The sequence below is a fragment of the Nelumbo nucifera genome, chromosome 5 (genome assembly GCF_055504915.1).
Source record: "Nelumbo nucifera cultivar China Antique chromosome 5, China Antique-T2T, whole genome shotgun sequence".
NCBI classification, from domain to species: Eukaryota; Viridiplantae; Streptophyta; class Magnoliopsida; order Proteales; family Nelumbonaceae; genus Nelumbo; species Nelumbo nucifera.
Window position 1 is genome coordinate 46,540,649 of NC_142653.1, and position 21,221 is coordinate 46,561,869.

At 35.9% G+C, this 21,221-nt stretch overlaps 2 protein-coding genes across 3 annotated transcripts; both read left to right on the plus strand.

The window, feature by feature from the left end:
• The first annotated feature begins 1,479 nt into the window (after window positions 1–1,479).
• LOC148791514 (uncharacterized) lies at window positions 1,480–4,962 on the plus strand. The gene is made up of 4 exons (XM_088888206.1): window positions 1,480–1,857; window positions 2,014–2,088; window positions 2,551–3,441; window positions 4,585–4,962. The coding sequence occupies exons 1-4, from the start codon at window positions 1,480–1,482 to the stop codon at window positions 4,960–4,962; spliced, it is 1,722 nt and encodes a 573-aa protein (XP_088744332.1).
• A 4,315-nt stretch (window positions 4,963–9,277) lies between these two features.
• Window positions 9,278–10,871, plus strand: LOC148791515 (uncharacterized). Of its 2 annotated transcripts, none has more exons than XM_088887024.1 (3): window positions 9,278–9,661; window positions 9,738–9,935; window positions 10,029–10,871. In XM_088887024.1, exons 1-3 carry the CDS (start codon window positions 9,377–9,379, stop codon window positions 10,077–10,079), a joined length of 534 nt encoding a protein of 177 aa, XP_088743150.1. In that variant the 5' UTR covers window positions 9,278–9,376; the 3' UTR covers window positions 10,080–10,871. The 2 variants fall into 2 exon arrangements, with proteins under 2 accessions (XP_088743150.1, XP_088743151.1); XM_088887025.1 differs by having other exon boundaries at window positions 9,738–9,903; window positions 10,029–10,870.
• The last annotated feature ends 10,350 nt before the right edge of the window (window positions 10,872–21,221 follow it).

The following is a 21,221-nucleotide window of genomic DNA, read 5'->3' on the forward strand; positions in this document are numbered from 1 at the left end:
ACTATTAAGCTTGGTCCAAATTCGATCTGTTTATAATTGGATCAAATATGGATATTCCCCTATCCGATTCGATCCGACTTAAATATATGTGATCATATGTAGTTAAAAATTATATTATATTTATCATTGAAGTTTGTGCTATTGTTGTATTTTTCACTAAATTGTCATATGTTCAAGTTTTATAGAAGTAATTTTCAATTTATTTTGTTCATAAAATATATTATTAAAGTCATTTTTAGTTCATCTTATTAATAATATATAATATTTTGGTCATTTTTAGTCTAATTTATTTATACTATTTAATATCTGATTATAATTCAAATTCGATTGAAATAATCTGGATATTTTATAGATTTGATCCAATTCGGATTCAAATGTTAACAAATCAAATTATTGGACAAAGATAGACTCGTGAGAGTCCCAGATAGGAAGTCTTTTTGTTTTGCTTTTTTTTTTTTGGATTAGGAAGACCTTTTTGTTTTTAGAAAGTTTTGGGGAGCAAGGAACTCCATCATTTGTATATAAATATCATAAGGTATCAATGGAAGAGGGACACCTTTGGCTTCCAAAAATTTTTATGGTATCAGAGCCGTTGCTATTCACTGCGCAACCAACAGTTATTGCTACAGATCTTGATCCGACCACAGCTTGTTATCTTTGAGACTTCAACTATTATGGTCTTCACAGACTTTGCCTGTCAACTGGAGAGAAGAGGAGTTGTCGATTGCTGGGTGTCGTCGCTGCAGCCGTGGCATAGAGGAACCGCCGACTGCCAGGCCACATTCTCAATGTCAACTTGTGTTCCGAACCTGTATCCAGATCCTTGATTTGCACCCGCGTGTCCGCCCCGTTATTCACCTCCACCTGCTGACCTTCCATGAATGGGAGTACGTCAGCTTGAACCAATGCCTTCTTCAGCATAAGCCGAGAAAGGTTGTCTACGTCGCTTATCGTCAGCGTCTTCTTTAATACCCAGGGATCTTCGTGCAGCTTCAGTTCTGTCGATATACTGAAGTGATCATCGTTTAATCCTCGGGGGCGATCATGGTAGTGATTCATCCTTTCAACTGCGGTAGGGTCAATCCGGAATAACTCATCACTTTGATCTCCTCTCTCAGGGCAGTTGTGGCGTGGATTCATCCTTTCATCAGCTGCAGCAGCGTGGACGACGGGGAATATGATTTCTTGTAGGTTTTCGTTGTTGCTCTCCTTGCCGGAAAAGAAACTGGAGAAGGTGACTTCTTGTGCTTCTGCAGAAACTTGGTGAGAGTAAAATAATCCAACTGAAAGGGAAAGGGAAAGCCATTCCTTGGGTACAATCGAAGAATCAACCAACTTTTTTAGCACCATTGTCGAAACCCCTGCAGCGTTGACTTCTTGATACTTCACCTTAGAATTATATTAGAGACAATACTGATCAGTCGCTCAACTCAAGTAGTGTTGTTGATCGGTCACAGTGGGTATTGCTGATCGGTCACCATGGCTGCCAACAACGATAGGAACGATGAGAGCTTGAGTAAGTCTGTTGGACCCTCTGGCGAATGTGGTCGAGGTATGACAAAGGCACATACTGCTCAGTCATTAGCGGGGCGTGAGGTGGTTGCTAATGCAGTTGTGACTGACGAAGATAGGACCGGACTAAACGGGCTTAATGATGAGCAATGGCAGACTCTTATAAGCATGCTTAATGCTTACAAAACCAGGACTAATGAAAAACTCTTTGGTAAGAATTACTCCACTGAATGGATAGTTGACTCTGGGGTGTCACATCACATGACAAGGAATTTAAATGTGCTCATCGACATCTATGATGTTGCACCTTGTCCTGTTAGCTTACCCAACCATGCGGACATTGAGGTCGTGAAAGAAGGCACTGTTTAACTTGGAAATAATTTTAAATCGTTGCACGTATTATTTGTCCCAAAACTCAATTGTAATTTATTGTCAGGAGGTCGGTTACTTCGTGACACTGATTGTATTGTGACGTTTACTAATAAGTTGTGTGTGATACAGGACCGCATCTCGAGGACTCTGATCGGTGCGAGTGAACAGCTTGATGGGGTCTATGTCTTCAAGGGTGTGGCGCCGGTTTGTACTTACAAGACATATGGAATTGGATCATGCGATTTGTGGCATCGGAGATTGGGACACCCTTCTTATCAAATTGTTAGTTTGCTTCTTAATATCAATAATAGTAAGAACAAAACCTGTAATGTTTGTTTGAAGGCAAAGCAAACTAGAGATATTTTTATTCAAAGCGGCAATAAAGCGACCGATTGTTTTGCATTGATTCATTGTGACTTATGGGGTGCTTATAGAGTACCTGCATCTTGCGGTGCTGTATATTTTTTGACAATTGTTGATGATTATTCTCGAGTGGTTTGGATTTATTTGCTGACTGAAAAAAGTGAAGTTGGTCGAACACTCAAAAATTTCTGTGCAATGATTGAACGACAATTTAATAAGAAGGTTAAGGTGGTGAGAAGTGATAATTAAACAGAGTTTAAATCCTTAAAATCATATTTTGACGAGCAAGGGATTTTATTTCAGACTTCCTGTGTTGGAACACCACAACAAAATGGTCGTGTGGAGAGAAAGCATCGTCATATCTTGAATGTGGCCAGAGCACTCAGGTTTCAAGCACATCTTCCGATCAATTTCTGGGGTGAGTTTGTTTTGACCGCAGGGTACTTGATTAACCAGACACCTTCGACCCTTCTTGGTGGTAAAACACCTTACGAGATGTTGTTTGGACAAAGTCCTTCTTATAAACATCTCAGAGTTTTTGGTTGCTTGTGTTTTTCGCATACTCGGGACCGTGAAAAATTTGCCGCTAGGAGTAGGAAATGTGTTTTTGTTGGGTATCCTTTTGAGAAAAAGGGATGGAAATTATACGATCTTGAGTTTGATGATTACTTCGTCTCACGAGATGTGGTGTTTAGTGAGGCCGAGTTTCCCTTTGCCACTCCAGAACATCAACCCTCAGTAACCAGTCCTCCCATAGGCAAAGAAAATGTTGGGTTGCCTTGGGCCACGTCTCCTGACATAGTATCTGAGTCACCTCATATAGAAGTCAGGGGGAGCGACACGATCAATGAAGAAGGACATCAGAACATGTGTAATGATGAGGAGGCAGGTCCTCTTGATGAGACAAGGAGCCATACAGATTGCAGAAATAATGAAACTCCAGCTGCTCCTCAGCCCACAACGAAGTTATTAGGCCGCAGACATCGAGAAAAGTGGCCCCCCAGCTATTTACAGGACTTTGTCACACACTCTGCTCGTCGTTTAGACCCCTCCGCTGTTTCTCCCGCATCATCTCAATCCTCAGGTACCCCTTATCCCATAACTCATTATGTGACGTATGATAATTTTTCTATGAAACACAGACATTTCTTGGCAGTTGTTACTGTAGGCCGAGAACCTACTCGTTTCTTTGAGGTAATGACTGATGCTTGGTGACGCGAGGCTATGCACCAAGAGATACAGGCTTTGGAAGACAATGGGACATGGACCTTGGAAGACCTCCCAGCTGAAAAAAAAGGCAATCGAGTGTAAATGGGTCTACAAAATCAAGTACAACTCTGATGGATCCATTGAAAGATTTAAAACACGGTTGGTAGTCCTAGGCAACACTCAAGTTGAAGGTTTTAATTACAACGAGACCTTTGCCCCTGTGGCTAAAATTGTCACAGTTCGAACCTTCTTAGTAGTTGTTGCGGCCCAACATTAGGAATTGCATCAGATGGATGTCCACAATTCTTTTCTGCACGGTGATCTCCATGAGGAGGTCTATATGAAACCTTCTCTAGGTTTTTCGGCCTCCGAGACTGGAAAGGTATGAAAACTCCAAAAATCTTTGTATGGTTTGCGGCAAGCCCCCCGGAACTGGTTCTCTAAGTTAGGTGTTGCCTTGAAAACTTTTGGGTTTGAACAGTCCTATTCCGATTATTCCTTATTTACATATCGCAAGAATGGGCTTGTCTTGCACGTCCTGGTTTATGTTGATGACTTAATCGTTGGTGGGAATAACCCGGAGTTCATACACAAATTTAAACAGTATATGAACCGGTGTTTTCACAAGAAGGACTTGGGTGTTCTTAAATATTTTTTGGGCATCGAAGTGACTCGCAGATCATCGGGGATATTTCTTTGCCAAAGAAAATATGCACTTGATATTATTACAGAAACTGGCTTATTGGAGTCCAAACCTGCTCCATTTCCTATTACTCAGAATCATAAACTTGCCCTTGCTGACGGAGCACTCCTGGATGACCCTGAACGATATCGGCGTCTTGTGGGTCGTTTGATTTATTTAACCATTACACGACCGGAGCTCAGTTATTGCATCCATGTCCTGGCTCAATTTATGTAGTGTACTCGTGTTGATCATTGGGATGCGGCATTACGTGTGGTTCGTTATCTGAAAAGACGTCCTGGTCAAGGAATATTTTTTGCGTTCTGATAGTGATATGCAATTATATATATGCCTATTGTGATTCCGACTGGGCGAGTTGCCCTCTAACTCGTCGCTCTCTTACTGGGTACTTTGTCATGTTAGGACATTCCCCCATCTCTTGGAAGACTAAGAAACAGCATACTGTCCCCCGGTCCTCTACCGAGGCTGAATATCGGTCAATGGCTACTACTAGTTGTGAATTGAAGTGGTTGAAAGGTCTACTGTCGTCTTTGGGTATATCTCATCCTCAACCTATACGCTTGTTTTGTGACAATCGAGCTGCTCTGCACATTGCTGCGAACCCTGTCTTTCATGAGCGAACCAAACATATTGAAGTTGATTGTCATTTCATTCGCAATGAGCTCCAAGCCGACACTATTGCGCCTTCCTATGTACGTACCGGTGAACAAGTTGCCGACATTTTCACAAAGGCTCTCGGACAAAAACAGTTTGATTTTTTCCTTCTCAAGCTGGGCATTCGCAATCCTCATGCACCACCTTGAGAGGGAGTATTGGACAAAGATAGACTCGCGAGAGTCCCGGATATGAAGTCTTTTTGTTTTGCTTTTCTTTTTGGATTAGGAAGACCTTTTTGTTTTTAGAAAGTTTTGGGGAGCAAGGAACTCCATCGTTTGTATATAAATATCATAAGGTATCAATGGAAGAGGGACACCTTTGGCTTCCGAATTTTTTCACAAATCCGGGTATGCTTATATGATCCGTTTGTAGCCCTAGTGACTAGAGATATGAGAGAGGGAGAGAGAGAGAGAGAGAGAGAGAGAGAGGAAGTCTACTTCAAACAAGGATCTAGGCCAGGGAGAGGTAGAGAGGGATGACTGGTGACATGAGAAAGAGAGAAAGAGAGACAATTAGTGTGGTTGACTTCAAACAAAGATCTGGGTGAGAGAGAGGCATAGAGGGGTGACCAATGACATGAAAGAGAAAGAGAGGGATGGTTTCAAGAGAATAAATCCAACCTTAAAGAGAGGGTCAATGGGTAATTCTTGACCCAATCGACCTTAACCCTTTTTCTCCTAACCCTTATGGGTCATTCAACCAATATCTATAACTATGTACTTAAAGCTTTGGGAAAATGTACGATGGCATTTGGAGGTTGACACGTGATTTGCTCTTGCCTTGACAGGCATGGTCTAGATTATTAATAGGTGTTTCTCCCTCTCTCTCTGTCCTCTCCCACCTTTTTTTACTCTAGCATTCGAAAATTACAAGAATGCCACATACAAGACAAACATTCCTCCCTATATAATTGATTCTATAATATTTAAAAATTATAAAAATGCCACATATAAGACAAATGCACTTTCTTTACCTTCCCATGTAATTGCTTTTATGATATTCAAAAATTACAGGAATGCCACATATAAGATAAGCCTCCTTATATAATTGAGTCTGGCATTCGAAATTACAGGAGTGCCACATACAATTACTTACGATTATGCCATCCCTCTTCTTTCTCGATTCTCTCTCTTCTCCTATTCTTAATCTCAATTTTCATCTATTCATTTATTCATTTTATTATTATTATCTAAACATTTATTTATTTAAAATAAATAAATAAGTTATTTATTTTAATAAAATAAACTAGTAAAATAAAGGAGATGTGACATTGAGAGAGATTTTAATATTTATTTATTTATTTATTTTACTAAATTATTTATTCATTTAGAAATAATTTACTAACAAATTATTCTCTCCCCTTGAGCTCATATTTAGGGCTATCAAAAGGTTGGTACTAATTTGAGATAGCCTATACCAGTCCCATCCCAATAAACCTTTATTTATTTATTTTATTAATTTATTTAAGAAAAACTAAGGTTGAACCAATCGATTGGGTCTATCCTAATGGAGCTAAATTGACTAAACATAATTATAATGGTTTTGGTTCCATGATTTTGTCTTGATTAATTATTGGATTGATTCTCGTTCTTACCTGTCCATAATTGATTCAAGTCCAAAACCAAATATTTTATGAAAAATATAATTTTTTCTTTCTTATAATTTTTATCATGTTTCATGTTTGAAATAGTAAATTTGATAAATAATAAATAAGATAATATTGGTTAAAAATGTTTAACTTATTAAAATAAAAATAAATTAATATTATTTTAACTTTTCTTTTCAATATAATCAGCTCTATTATTTGATCCCAATTAAATAATTGATTCAAAATTGGTTCTAGTTAGTCCTGACTTATTAACAACTCTAAACCAGATTGGAGCCCACTATAATTATTTATTATTTATAATAATATAGTTATAGTTATTTTATTTAAAAAATATGACATAATTTATTATTGTATCTTTAAATGGCATTTTTCTATTTTGCCCCTGTGAAGCAAGGGCTTCCCCCCTACTTGACCCACTATTCAAATGGGTGGGTTATCAAATGGGTGGGTTGGATGGGCCATGTGAGTCGGGGTCAAAATTGGCAGCCTTACATATATGTATATATTTGTTTGGGCAGACTCGAGTGGGGTTGGACTTGTGCCATCTGATTCCTTAAGCCTATTGCACAGCTTGAAATATCATTGAGATCCTACTGGGCAAGGAAGAACTTGAAGATGTAAATCATGCCAAGCATGGGCTTGATAGATGCGAAACCTCAAGTTCAAGGACAAGATTTATCTAACCCAGGGAGTATGATGAAGCCTACGGACTCCAAAGTTATATCAAAACCCAAGTTTAAGTCAAATATGTAGGCCAAGACGCCAAGCCCAGCCTAGCTATAACCTGAAAATTAACTCAGACCCAAACCATACAAAAACTAGATTTGGTTGGGCCGGGCTTGGGTTAAGCTTGCCCAAGTTGCAGTTGTAGTTATATACTGTGAAACAAAACAACCAGATCTAATGTAAAACTCAGTCTCTCATATTTGCATTAGATACATCTAATGGAGCACGTATCACGTAGTGGATGGTTACTACATAAAGTTTAGAAAACCCAAACTCCTAAAAAGAAGCCTGCCACATAGCATTGAAAAATGTCTATGTAGTAACAACAACAGTGGTACTGGAAAAAAAAAATTTCTGTGAAATCGCCTCTCAGGAAATGGCATTGGTTTCAAACACCATTTAAATAGATTAAGGGCCCATTTGATAACAGCTGAAGATGCTGATCTAAAAAGCTTATCACTTTGTGTTTTAGTGAATAAGATTTTGAAGAGGTTATATACTCTTTAATGGCTAAAACTAAAGTTGGGTAAACTACAATATCTTTAAGAATCTTATTATTTAATTATTTTAATAATTAAATGAGAAACCAATAGGTCTTTCGGTTCATCAATTTAACTACTACAACTGCAAGTTTGAAATGATTTTTTGATGCATGGACACTGGGCTGCAACTTGGGTGGGTTAAATCGGATTATTTTTATGCCAATCCAAGTTCAGTCATAAATCAGAAACCTAGGTCCAAGCCCATCAATACATCATCACTTAAGCCTTGTCTTATCTATATAGGCTCGGCCACATGAATCTTGTTTTGCCATTCCATTTTATATATTCAATGTCATATTCATTATTAAAATTCCATTTTATATATTCAATGTCATATTCATTATTAAATTGTGAATACTTAAATAATTTCTTAATAGGTTTAAACATTGATATTGGTCTTAGGCACCGCTCGTTTTTTGAGAAATATAAGGGAAGGGGGGGGGGGGGGGGAGTTGGTCAATGGGAAAGTGATCTTCATTGACCAACTTTACAATGTTCTTTTTTTTTTTTTTTTTATTAGGTCTCGGCCCCATGCTAAAGTTAGTTTCCATGGTACCTATCTCCCAAGTGGATAAGTAACTTTCCCACCTGGCGAGAAGTTTACAAAGTATACTCGGACAAGTTTGTTATATAACTGACCTGAAAATTAAAAGAATATAGATAAATGAACTTATCCAGATAAGTGTTTTCCAAGAAACATTTACCTAGATAAGTGCAATTATTCGGACAAGTGACATTCTGAAAAACAAAGAAAACCTTAATACATCCACATTTAAATTTTCAAAGTGAAAAGAAAGAGTATCAATGGTTGATAACACTGGATACACAATTTTTGCATATACAGCATACTTTGAACCTTGGTCATAAAGATGAACGGTCCTCCTCATCTGTTATATGTGCAATTTGGTGAGGTCGAATTCAAGTTTTTGTATGCCAACTGAAGGTGGCTTAGTTGATATATTAACTGGTTCGTTCCAGTATAGATGTGGATTTAATTCTCCAACCACCGACTTGAAGCTATTAGTTGGTGCATATCACCAAACACCAAAACAAAGAAAAATCCAAGTTTTTGTATAGGACTTTTTTTTTTTTTTTTTTTTGTAATTTCGAACTGTCATCTGGGTCTGGGCCTGGACACTTGGGTTTTGTCCTGGATTTGGTTCTGCCTCGAGCCCTCGACCCAGTCCTTGGGTAGCCCAAACCTAGACTCAACCTGCCCACTCCAACCAGACCTAAACCGTGACCATTTTAACATAGTTATATGTATGCAGGAATTGATGCACTATACCAAATAGTAATTCCACTCGAATATTATGCAACTTTAAGTATTCAATATTGAAAAGTCAATATACTTAATTAAGGGGTCTCTGATAACGGCTTAACTGCTGAACTGAATCACTTATTTGCTTTGTCTTTTGGTAGATCAATGGCAATCTCAAAGTATGTTATTGGGTTGGTAACCCAAATAGGCTCTACACCATAAATTATTATAAACTTGGTCACGTTAAGACGTAAATCTAGAGGCGATACACTGATGCACACACATTTAGTTATTGAGAGAGAGAGAGAGAGAGATGAGGTGCCGAAAGAAACTAGTGTTGTTGTAACTGAAAGCGCAATTAATGCACTGTTTTCTTGCAGAATACCCTCCTTACCAAGTCCAGTTCTTGAGAGAGGTTATCAATGGGTAAGGAAGAGAGAGGAGAAGAGAAGGAGAAGAGGAAGAAGATTCCCAACAAGAAAGGTGTCATCATCACTGTATATGTTGAATTGCCTACAAGACGTCCCTGTACCTCTGATTCCGGCAATTTAACCAGGAGAAAACTACGCACCTCCAGGCCTCCGATATCTGTGACGCATGGGAACGATCGCAAGGCGCAACTCCTAGCCTACACTCGGCAACTGAGGTGTTCTAATTATTCAGATCAAAGCGAATTTTCCAGAAGAAGCTCGAGATCTGAAAGGAAGGTAACCCACCTATTACATATCACATACGGTGCAATGTAGACCTGTGCGATTTTGTATTGACAATGCTTGATTACAGTGGAGGTGGGGACCTTCTCGGACAAAATTCCGGCTCTGTTTCAAGAAGCAGAAGATCTTCCATCCAGTAAAAAGACGGTCGAGTTACGAGAAAATGGTGTCTGTAGAGAAGACAACAGAGGAGAGATCAAGCAGCCAGAAAACAAGCCATCGAGATAAGACAAGAGGTGCTCAGAGAAACAATTCAAACCGGTTCTGTGTATGGCATTAACACCACCTTGAAAATTAGGTTTATTTAGTAATGGAATTTCTTAGAAACTGACTGTTGCATCCCCTTTTCCTTGTGATGCAGAAACAATTAAGACGTATGCTGAAAGAATTCAGTGATTGGAAGTGCAAATGAGTTGGGGGTTCTGTTATTGTGGTTTCCATTTTTATCAGTGCACGACATCGATACTATCATTCTATTTCAATACTTGGAAGTAGCGTTGAAATAAGCCACAGGTACAATTTGAGTCATTTTCCTGAAAGAGAAAAACGACTGAGTAACAATAATATATAGTTTGGGCTGCCTGATTTCTAGAGTTTCAACTTGGGTTGGTAAGGACCCACAATCTATACTTAAATTACTCCTACTAGCGATGTCTTTTCTGAATTTCATCCCATTATTATATTTTGTATCTGGGCTGCCTGATTTCTGAATTCCATCCCATTATTATACCTTGTCCAGCGTGAAAAGGGAATCACAATCTATACTTAAATTACTCCTACTAACGATGTCTTTTTTGAATTTCATCCCATTATTATATTTTTGTATCTAAGATCAGCACTCAAGGTATGTTGGAGTTTTATTGCTTGTGATTCAAATCATCAATTAAGTTTTTTCCTCTGTTTTGTGTTTGTTTTAATGCCTTTTAAGTTTCCTTTGTGCCTCTGTCTACTCTGTTTTTTTAGAATTTACAAGCCTTTAACTCTTGTCTTTTGTCCTCTTGAGTTATGGAAAGTAGGGGTGAGCGACAATTTATTCAATTACAAACCGATCTAAATAAACCGAAATTTTAAATAAAAAAATGCAAAACTGAAATAATGAAAAACCAAAATAACTGAAATTGAACTTTTTTTATTCGCTTTTTGGTTATTTCAGTTAAAACCGGATTTCTTCATTTTATATATATATAATAAATTATATATTTTAATATATAATACAATATAGTATATATTATACATATTATATATGTATTTGTTAGACGGTGTATATGACCTCAGCCCCAACTGATGTATTGTACATACTTTTGCTATTAATAAAATGATATTTATTTCATGTGTTATCGGGTTGTTTTATTAAATACCCTTAGTTCACATAGGTATTATGTATGAGGCCACATGATTATTTTAATAAGGACTTAAAATTTCACAATCAGTGGATACACTTAGAAAAGTCCATCCTTACAAGGTTGTTATTCCTACATTACCCAAAGTAGTAGGTAGAGCAGTGGGTCTCAGTTGCTCGGGTTGTGACCTAAGGTGTGAAGATGAATGTTTACAAGAAACATTAAATTGAACTAAACCCAGCATGTTCTGGACTTTATGATAGGTGGAACAACTAGGTGTTGCTTTTAATACCTAGATTTGATATTGGCATCGGGTTGAGTATTAAATTTGTTTGTCTTTAATATACCATCCGGTGAAAAGTCTTTCTGGAATCAAACATCTGGGTATGTTGGGACATTCAAGGATGGTATGTCAACTCGTGATCAATGTGTAGTAGGATTATCCAATTCTTCATTGAAGGATCCAATGGTGTTGTAAATTGGATATTATGTCATAAAGATAAAAGATGGAAAAAGTCCTTGCCTAAATATATTGTCTAGTGTTTATAACAGTAGATTACAAGTGATTAATTAGGTTGCTTTGACTTGATTATCACATAATGGGCTGAACCAATAGACTTAGGCCTTTGGGATGGTAAAGTTCCAAGTGTTTTTAATTGTTTGGACACTTAGGGCATGTTTGTTTGCTCTAAATGTCTGACTTCTGAAAGTGTAATAATTACATTAAGAGGTATATTGGTATTTGTGAATTCTTTCCTCTGAATTCTAAATACAAAGAATGTTGTTTTGAATTCTGAATTCTAAATTTTGAAAATTGTTAAATAACCATTTTAACCCAATATATGAAAATTTTTGTTTGAATTTTGCATGTATCATTGGAAAACAAAACATTCATCTCTAAGAAATAAGAGATAAGAGGAAACAAACACACATTTTTCTCTTAAATTTGTAAGATTCCTTTTAAGAGATAAGAATTAAGAGAAAACGAACTGAGCATTAATGGGCCTGATCACTTAAACACATAATGGCTAAAGTCGAATTAGCCTATAATGGCTAATTATTACTTAAGCCCCACTAACTTGTATAAAGCATGTGACACGTCAACTCTCCCGTTAAGTTGTGGGCCCTACACCATATAAGTTGTAATCTCTTAAATATTTTTAAAAAATAATAGAGCTCTAATGAAGAGTCTTGCATAAAAGTTCTAGTCAAAGTATGTGCTAGACAAGTTTAGTAAAACTAGGATTTTATGAGTTTAACTCGTTCAAGGATTCTAATCTAATGGTTGATTTAATAAAGTTGGACTCTCTCTCTCTAATCTTATCCTAATTAAATTAGGAGTTGTAAATAGATTAGAAGGGCTCTTGCAGCCCTCCCAAGTCTATAAATAGAGAAGAATGAAAGGGGATCAAATCATGTTTTGTTCTCTCTATTTGCAGAACTCGATCCCCTCAATATGGAACACTTAAAATAGGGTTTTGAACCTCATTCTACAGGAGTCGATATCTGTTGGTTCAAGCATTATTCCAGCCTTCTTTTGGGTTAATAAAATCACCCAAAAACATTACAAAGGTTGGTCCTTTATTTTTGTACTTTCTGGAGAAGCAATCCAAGACTACAAACATAGAATTGCACCATCTTCAACATGTTGCAATATTACTAAGAGGATTCAAAGCTTGGGTGTGAACACTTTAAAATCTGTATTTTTGGACTTCAATTCATCCAAAAAGATCTAATCTTTCAATGTCCAAAGAACCCAATCAATCCTACGAGAAAAAAACAGTTTTCTCATATGTGCGATTTCAACACTAGGGTTTTTTGAATTTTTGAAATCCTACCTCTCTTGTTTCTATGATTTTTGGCACAATATGATCATTGGATAGTCATATTTCAATACATATGATCATTCAATTAATTCATATATTTTCTTAACCAAATTTTCAAACCTGAAAAACAACTGAAATTTTTGGTTTGGTCTTTTGGTTTTAAACAAACAATGCTCACCCCTAATGGAAAGTACTAGAGTTCCACATAGACCAGGAGGGGAACTCCACTGTCTTAAAGGCATATAGAGAGAGTGCGCTAAGCTACTAGGGATGGCAATTTTTCACCCAACCCGCTGAACCCACCCAACCCACCTAGTATCTAGCCCACCCAAACCGCCTATTTATTTGGCAGGTTGTGTGATCAACACATCACCCAACCCGCCCATTTAAATGGGTTGGGTTGTGGATAACCATTGGGTTAACCATTACAGACATAATTATTAATTCCTTAGCTTTTTTTTTTAATTTTCTTCATTTGAATTAAATAATTTATAATTGATGCATTAACTTTCTATTAATTATTGACTAAATTTAGTTTTGTCTTGAATCAATACACTTCACCCAACATAAATCCGAATCAATTTGACTCGAGTTCAGACTAGTTCAATATGATCTGACCCGATCCTACATATACCAATCCGGGTGAACCCAAATCTGAAATATACACCGGACAGGATGGTTCAGTGTCCACGTGCTTTGCCCGATTTCGACCGTCTGGCCGACCAATATCCACACAACCTGATCCGAATCAGGACCGACCCGTTTTACTTATGTTGACCCATTTCGGATCAGTCAATTTAGTCCCAAACCCGTGCACAAACCTGATATGATCTGGTCCAAGTCAATCCACCATTGACTGAATTGGTCCAACCGGACCGATCTAGATCTAAATGGTTCAACCACCCTTGATGTGATTAGCTCGAAGACAATCCAATTAGATAGTTCAAGTTGGTCTGACCGGTTTGAACCTAAGTGGTTCGGTCAAACCCAAAATCCAAACATAGTCAAATGGCTTTGGCGCTTGTGTAAAAATAACATGTATGTAATGTGATTTGAACCTTCACCACTTATGTAAATAATAAATATAATTACGACTATGACCAACTTATTTGTTAAGAGAGAGTTAGTTTATTTTTTAAGTCAATAAATATAAGATTAATGGGTTTGGGTGGATTGAATTGGGTTAAAGCGGGTTTGGGTTGAACCCAACCCATTTAATTTTATATAGCTGGGTTATTAATGACTTAACGGGTTAGATGGGTTGAGTTGAATCTCAACCCAAACCAAACCAAACCCAATCCGCTGAATTGCCACCGCTACAAGCTACCTTTTATTTTCTCATGAGAACAACAAGTAGCAAAATGGTCATAGAGAATATGACTGTTGGACAAAGTTCTTTTTTACCTTCTCCTTCTTCCTTAGACACCGGTCAATTTTTATTTGTAGAGCTTTCACTCTTACTTCTCACCTCTTGCATTTCAACATAAATAGTGTTTTGGTCTGTAGTTCCTAGTCATAAAACACCTCTTTCGAACTGTGAGCAATCTGTGAACCCAACCCAATCCAACCTGAAAAAACAGGGTTAGGGTCTCATATTTAGCTACCTGAATTTGAGAATGGCCTGACCCAACCCAATTCAAAAAAAAAAATTGGGTTGAGTTGGGTTGGGTGGGTCACAGGTCAACCCGTTGACCCGATTGTTAGGTCTAATTGAGATTATTTATGCATTGTTAGAAATTTCCACTTTTTAACTTTTACTATTTAGTCTTTACTTTTTATTGTTTACTCTTTGAATTGTGAAATGTTCAAGTTTATTTATTTTATTTTTAAAATTTTAAGGTTAATTCCTTTAATTTTGACATTTTTACAATTTTTTTTTATTTTTTAAATTTTCAATTATTTATTAAAATGACCTGAATTGACCCATGGGTCAACCCTAACCCGAACATTTTAGGATTAGGGTCAAGCATTTGACAACCCAGCCAGAAATTTAACCAAACTGAAATATGTTAACTCAACCTGAACCCAACCCAACCCAACTGTCAGGTCTATCTCTTGGACACCGACCACCGGCATCGTTTTATCCTAGAGTGACATAATTGGTTTTAAGGACAACGGCGTTTGGTGTAACTTAGCTTGGATATATATATATTCAATAAATATTCCTCACACTCTACTTGTAGGGTTGATTACATTACTGACTCACAGGCATATATGCTAAATTGAGCGCTAGATTTGATTTGTTTTTCGCATTCTACTTATCATTTATTGATAATCAGATTTCATATTAGTATATCTTGCCTTTGCTTTGGCCATTTGCGCTATAGGTTTGCTTTATCTTAGTATTATTATAGAATTTTTTTCTATCAATCTTAAAACCAATTACTATTATGAAAATCCATATATAGCTTGTTTTTTTTCTAAACTTGAATTATCTGATGGTAACCGTAATAGAAGATGGTTTGAGAAAATTATGATATTCCTTAAAAATCAGATTATGACCTATGTATTGAATGAATCCCTTGAATCGACTTATGTACATTAGTACATAAACCTAATAGAATTAAAATTAATCATGTGTTTGAAAAGGATAATAGATATGTTTGAGGACAATTCAAACCTTTCTTTAATGTTTATTGTACATATCGAACCTTTAAAGAAATTTGGTTTGCTTTGAAAAGAAAATATGAAATCAACGATGTAGGCCTAAGAAATATGCTACAGCAAATTTTCTAGATTTGTGATGGATCAAATGCATGATTAAAAAATAATTGTGCACGAAATACTCTCTGAAGGTAGTAAAATGAATGAAACTTTTCAAGCTGCATCCTTAATTGAAAATTTACCCCCATATGGAAAGAATGCAAAAATTCTCTCAAATACAAAAATAAGGAATCCTCCCTTAAAGACCCAATTATAAGAATCAATAATGAAGAAACCAATTGTTTAAAAGACAAGAAGGAAAAGACGTTAGAGGTTACCTCCAAGGCCAACGTTGTAGAGAATGGAAACATAAATGAGACCAAGAAAACCTCTAAAATAAATTATTACCAAGAAGCCTTAATTATAGCAAGATTAATGGTGACCATTTTAAACTCAAAGAACTTAAGAAAATTGCAGGTGGTGCTTGTTTTGTCTGTGGAAAAATAGGGCATCGTGCAGTAAACTTTTAGTACCACAAGACCAAACCAAATAAGGCTTAAACTAACTTAACCAAGACTGAAGTAATTGTTGTTGCATCTAAAGTAAATCTCATAGTTGATGCAAGAGAGTGGGTGGTAAATACAGGAGCAATTAAAGAGATAAGTGGCAACAGATTTTGGCTTTGTAAGTATGAACATGTCAAGGACATGAAGCTATATCCATTGACAACTACAAAATTGTTCCGGTGGTAGGAAGAAGAATGGTAATGTTCAAATTAACTTCTAGGAAGATGCTTTAACTGAATACATAGCCTTTAGGAGAAGCTTAGGGCATGTTTGGTTCACTGCTCTGGGCCTCATTGTCTTAATTCTTACTCATTCTAAGAAAAAATGGATAAGAATGAATAACATTAGAGTGTTTAGTTACAAAATTCTTACCATGGGCCACATTCTTTTTAGAATGAAATATCAGCCCCATAGCACAGAAATTGACTAGCTTGCAGCATGAAGAATAATCATTCCCCATCTTGCTCATTTCATTCTTTGAGGAAACTCTACCTATAAAACTGTTGCCATGTATGTTTACTTTTGTGAAAGTGTTTTTATAAAAGTAGTTTTACAAAAGTACTTTTACATGAAAGCACTTTTTCGAAAATACTTTTACAAAAGCACTTTTACGGAATTACTTTTATAAAAGCACTTTTTATGGAAGTACTTTTACAAAATCACTTTTACGAAAGTACTTTTATAAAAGCACTTTTATGGAAGTACTTTTATGAAAGCACTATTATGGAATTGCTTTTATATAAGCACTTTTACGAAGTACTTTTATAAAATCGCTTTTATGGAAGTACTTTTATGAAATCACTTTTATAAAAGCACTTTTACAAAATCACTTTTATAAAAGCACTTTTACGAAAGTAGTTCTATAAAAACACTTTTTTGGAAGTACTTTTATGAAAGCACTATTATGGAAGTGCTTTTATAAAAGCACTTTTATGAAATCACTTTCACGAAAGTATAAAAGCACTTCTAGGAAAGCACTTTTGCAAAAGTACTTTTATAAAAGCATTTTTACGAAAGTACTTTTATAAAAATACTTTTACAAAACATATATGCCAATTGGTAAACATTGACTATTGGAGACCTAGGCAGGTGGTTTGTGAATACCGGCACAATTTTTTTTTTTTTTTTTTTGACAAAGTGGGGAATTTATTAGAAAATGATATAATTGTAATGGATATGTACTAAATATAAAGATTAGTTCCTCTTCTATTTATATTATTGAGTCTATTAGTTTATGGTCTGGTAGATTGGAATAAGAGAATATTGCCTACATTAAAAGAATGAAACGACTTGGTTTAATTTCAAAACTAGAAAATTCTGAATTTAACAAATGTAAAACTTGTGTAGAGGTAAATTTTCACAAAAGGAAAACCATTTAAACAATTTGAGAAAGAGTTAGAACTTCTGGAATTAATTAACACTGATTTGGGAGATTATAGAAATACAATGAATAGAGGAAACCACTACTACATTACCTTTGTTGATGAGAACTCTAGGTACACTAGAGTTTACCTAATTGATACTAAAGATTAAACATTTGAAATGTCTATAAAATACAAAACATAAGTAGAAAATCAAATAAACAAGAAAATTAAGAGAATAAGATCAAATAGAGGAAGAGAATATATATATATATATATATATATATATATATATATATATATATATATATATTCATTTCCTTATATATTGTTAGGAACATGGCATAATTCATGAAATTACAATACCCTACACCCTTGAATAAATGGGCTTGTAAAAAGAAAAAAGAAAACATTTAAAGAAACAATGAATGCATTGTTAATTAGCTCAGGCTTATTTCTAACATGTGAGGAAACTATCTTATCTACTTGTCATATTCTAAACAAAGTCTGGTAGAATCCCTTATCAATTGTAGAAAGGTCATGTGCCTAATCTAAAATATTTCAAAGTGTGGGAGTGTCTAGCAAATGTGGATCTTCCAAAACCTATGGCTCAGTTTAGAAGGAGTATAAATACAAATATATAGAATGCAAAACCTTGCATTTTGTATTATTTTGTATGCAAAACTTTAGAAATACAAATATGTAGAAATACAAATATGCAAAGCTAGGACCTAAAACAAATTAAATGATTATGTATTTGTTGGAAATTCTGAAAATAGTGTATTATATAAATTCCTTGTTTCAAAAACTAAAAATCTAATACAGTAATAGAATATCGAAATGCAAAGCTCTTTAAAAACATGCTCTTTTAAGAGCTTAGCAGCACTCAGGAATCAGGATATGATTGGCGTAAAGTGACCGGAACTATGGATTCATACTGAACTCCCCCACTGGGTGCCTTTGAGTTGTTATTAAATTCAGTGAGGAATCTGTGCATTCTACAGCAAGGAAGGTCAATGAGAGAAGGCTAGTTAGTAGAGGATGTCAGGAAGGAGAGGCGAAGTTTCTTGACCCTAGAAGCAGGTTTAGTTGAAATTTCTGGTTTGAGTTATCACAACAGATCACCAAACGAGCTGAATAAATCGGTTGTCAAATTTAGGCATTTGGATGGTTTATATAGAAAATTAGATGACACCCGGAAGATATTTGCATCTTTTTACATGAAATTTAACGACGGTCGACGATTTTGTACTAAATTAGCATGTTTTAAAAATTCAAATACTTAATTGTCAGGCCTTAAAGTTTGGGAACCAAAATTAGACTAGGCCCAAAATACAGGGTACTAATCTGTATTTTTATTTTATATTTTCTTATCATTTCCAGTTTTACTAATTTGATAATACTCATTTTGAGGTTTGAGTCCAGTAAAATTGAAAAAAGAGATTGGCTTTTGAAAGTGAAAAAGATTTATGATAGGGCCCAAAATTAGATTAGGCCCTATCGACTGTTCATTGTCTTCAACATTTCAATCAGAAGTTCGGGAGGAGATCGAAATGGGTTTGGAATTGAAGGAGACGGCTGATCTGGTTCTGATTGACTCGTTGTAATTTTTGTACAATCAAAATTTCAATGAGTTAATGGTTCAACTGCCCGGGTCAACGGGCCATTAATGCTTATTCGAATAAATACTTGTTTTTAAACACTTACTTTTAACATAATCACTCTCAAACATGGCCTAAATGATAAATGTTGTTAAAAGTAATACCCTAAAAAGTCAGTCATTTAAAACTATCACTAAAGACAGTGATGATTGCCACTAAAGCCAGGGAGGCACAAAAAATGTATTAGAGCCTCTTTTTCTCCCTGCTTAAACCCTTTTCTCAACGTGCTATTAGAATTGGCTTCGGGGATCAGAAGTGGAAGGAAGCACAAATGTATTGGAAATTGAATGGTTTGTGATAATTCAAGATCGTTCCACTCTCCAAGAATTTCTTCCTCTCCATGTCCTCAATGTAGCGAATATGCTCATTTTTCGGAGCCCCATCTTTGAAGATTAATGTGGTTACTTGTGCAGTTGTGACATCAGTCCATAAGGCTAAGATGTGTTGGAGATTGATGGGAGATGGAATTGTTGGAGAATCTATTGGTTGACATGAGGCTAAGCATCTCCAATTTCAAGAGCATCAGGTCAGAGGAACTGGCATCACTCCATCTGTTCTTGAAGACAATGTCGGAAATGATCATCTTATGCTTGAACTTTCTACAATATCCTCACCACCATCATATCTCCCCAACTGAATGTTAAATATACTTTTTAAAATTATTTTTTATTGTTTTAAGATTAATTTATATAATGAAAAAAAAAAGAAAATAACGGAGGAAGATTTCATTTAATAAGACTCATACAAAGTTGTGATTGGAAGTGCACCTTGGCATATACGAAGCCGAGTGCAGGAGATCCAAACTCTTCTAGTTGTATCTCATTGGGATAGGTACTGATGTATTCCAATACCTAGAGCCATTATACAATGACTACCCAAAACTTCAAAAAAACTTGGGATATGGATGCTTTGCTATGACTCATGTGGACAAGGTTATTGATGAACTTTTGACTAAAGATTACTCTTGTGATATTGCTATGCTACTACGTATTAAGAAAAGTTGGACTCTTCAATCAATTAAAACATTGGAGCCTAGAGGAAGTGCTTAGAAGACGATTTTGAGGTGGAAGAAGAAAATGAAGAAGATGAACAAATTATGGATGGATTAGAAACAAGGGTTCATCAAAGTATTATCATGGTGGGTGGAACAGAGATAGGGACAGAAAACATGATATTAATAGACATAGGGACCGGGACTTTGACAGGGATCGTGAAATAAGGAGAGAAAGAGAGAGGAAGAGGGACCGCCACAGACTACATGAAGACTATGATTGTGATTATAGAGAGCAAGAGAAGATAAGGAATAGGATAAGAGAAACGAAGAACATCTTATAGAGAGCAAGAGCAAGAGAAACAAAGAACTAGGAGTCTGAGCAAGAGTAGAGATCAGAAGGAACATCATGGGGAGTTGGGGACCATGAAGGAAATCAGTACAAGAGGAATGACCATAGTACTAGTCCTATGAGTTCAAATGCAGCGAAGGATGGGAATGCCAAGAAGTACCAAAGAATAAGAAAAGGAAAAGAAGGATTATGGTCTAATGGATGTTAGGGTTAAACCGGTAATTTTATACTTTCGTTGAGGAGGAAGAGCTTTGAGTAAGAAGGATGAAAACTATAAGGGGTGTTTAAGTAATACACAAACTATAGGGATGCATCAATTAATATGATAAAATATAGGGGGTGTCTTATTAAATGATCATTTGTTCTATTACAATTGTCAATTTTTCCACCACATGGAAAGTTAGTTATCCACTTGGGAGATGGGTAAAGGGAAAAACAGTTTACCACGGCACCCAAAACTTATAGAAAACTAAATTCAATAAAATTGATCAATGAGAACCACTTTCCTAACTAACTTCCCCCTCCTATTTCCCAAAATTGAATATATGCCCTTATGAATTCTTTTTTGTATAAACAGAAATTAAGCCGAATGGGGAGCACCCTACTAGCAGAGTCTAGAAGGACAAGAAAGGAAAGATGGAAAAGAATGGGGCATTTTCTTGTTGCACTCCCAATCCTTATTTGCAAGCTAATCAATAGCAACATTTCCTTCTTGATGGGTGTGATTATAGATAAAAATAGCTGAAGAGGAACACTTTAGTGCTTTACAATCCTAGACTAGAGAAGCACATACATATAGAAATTGAATGGGAGT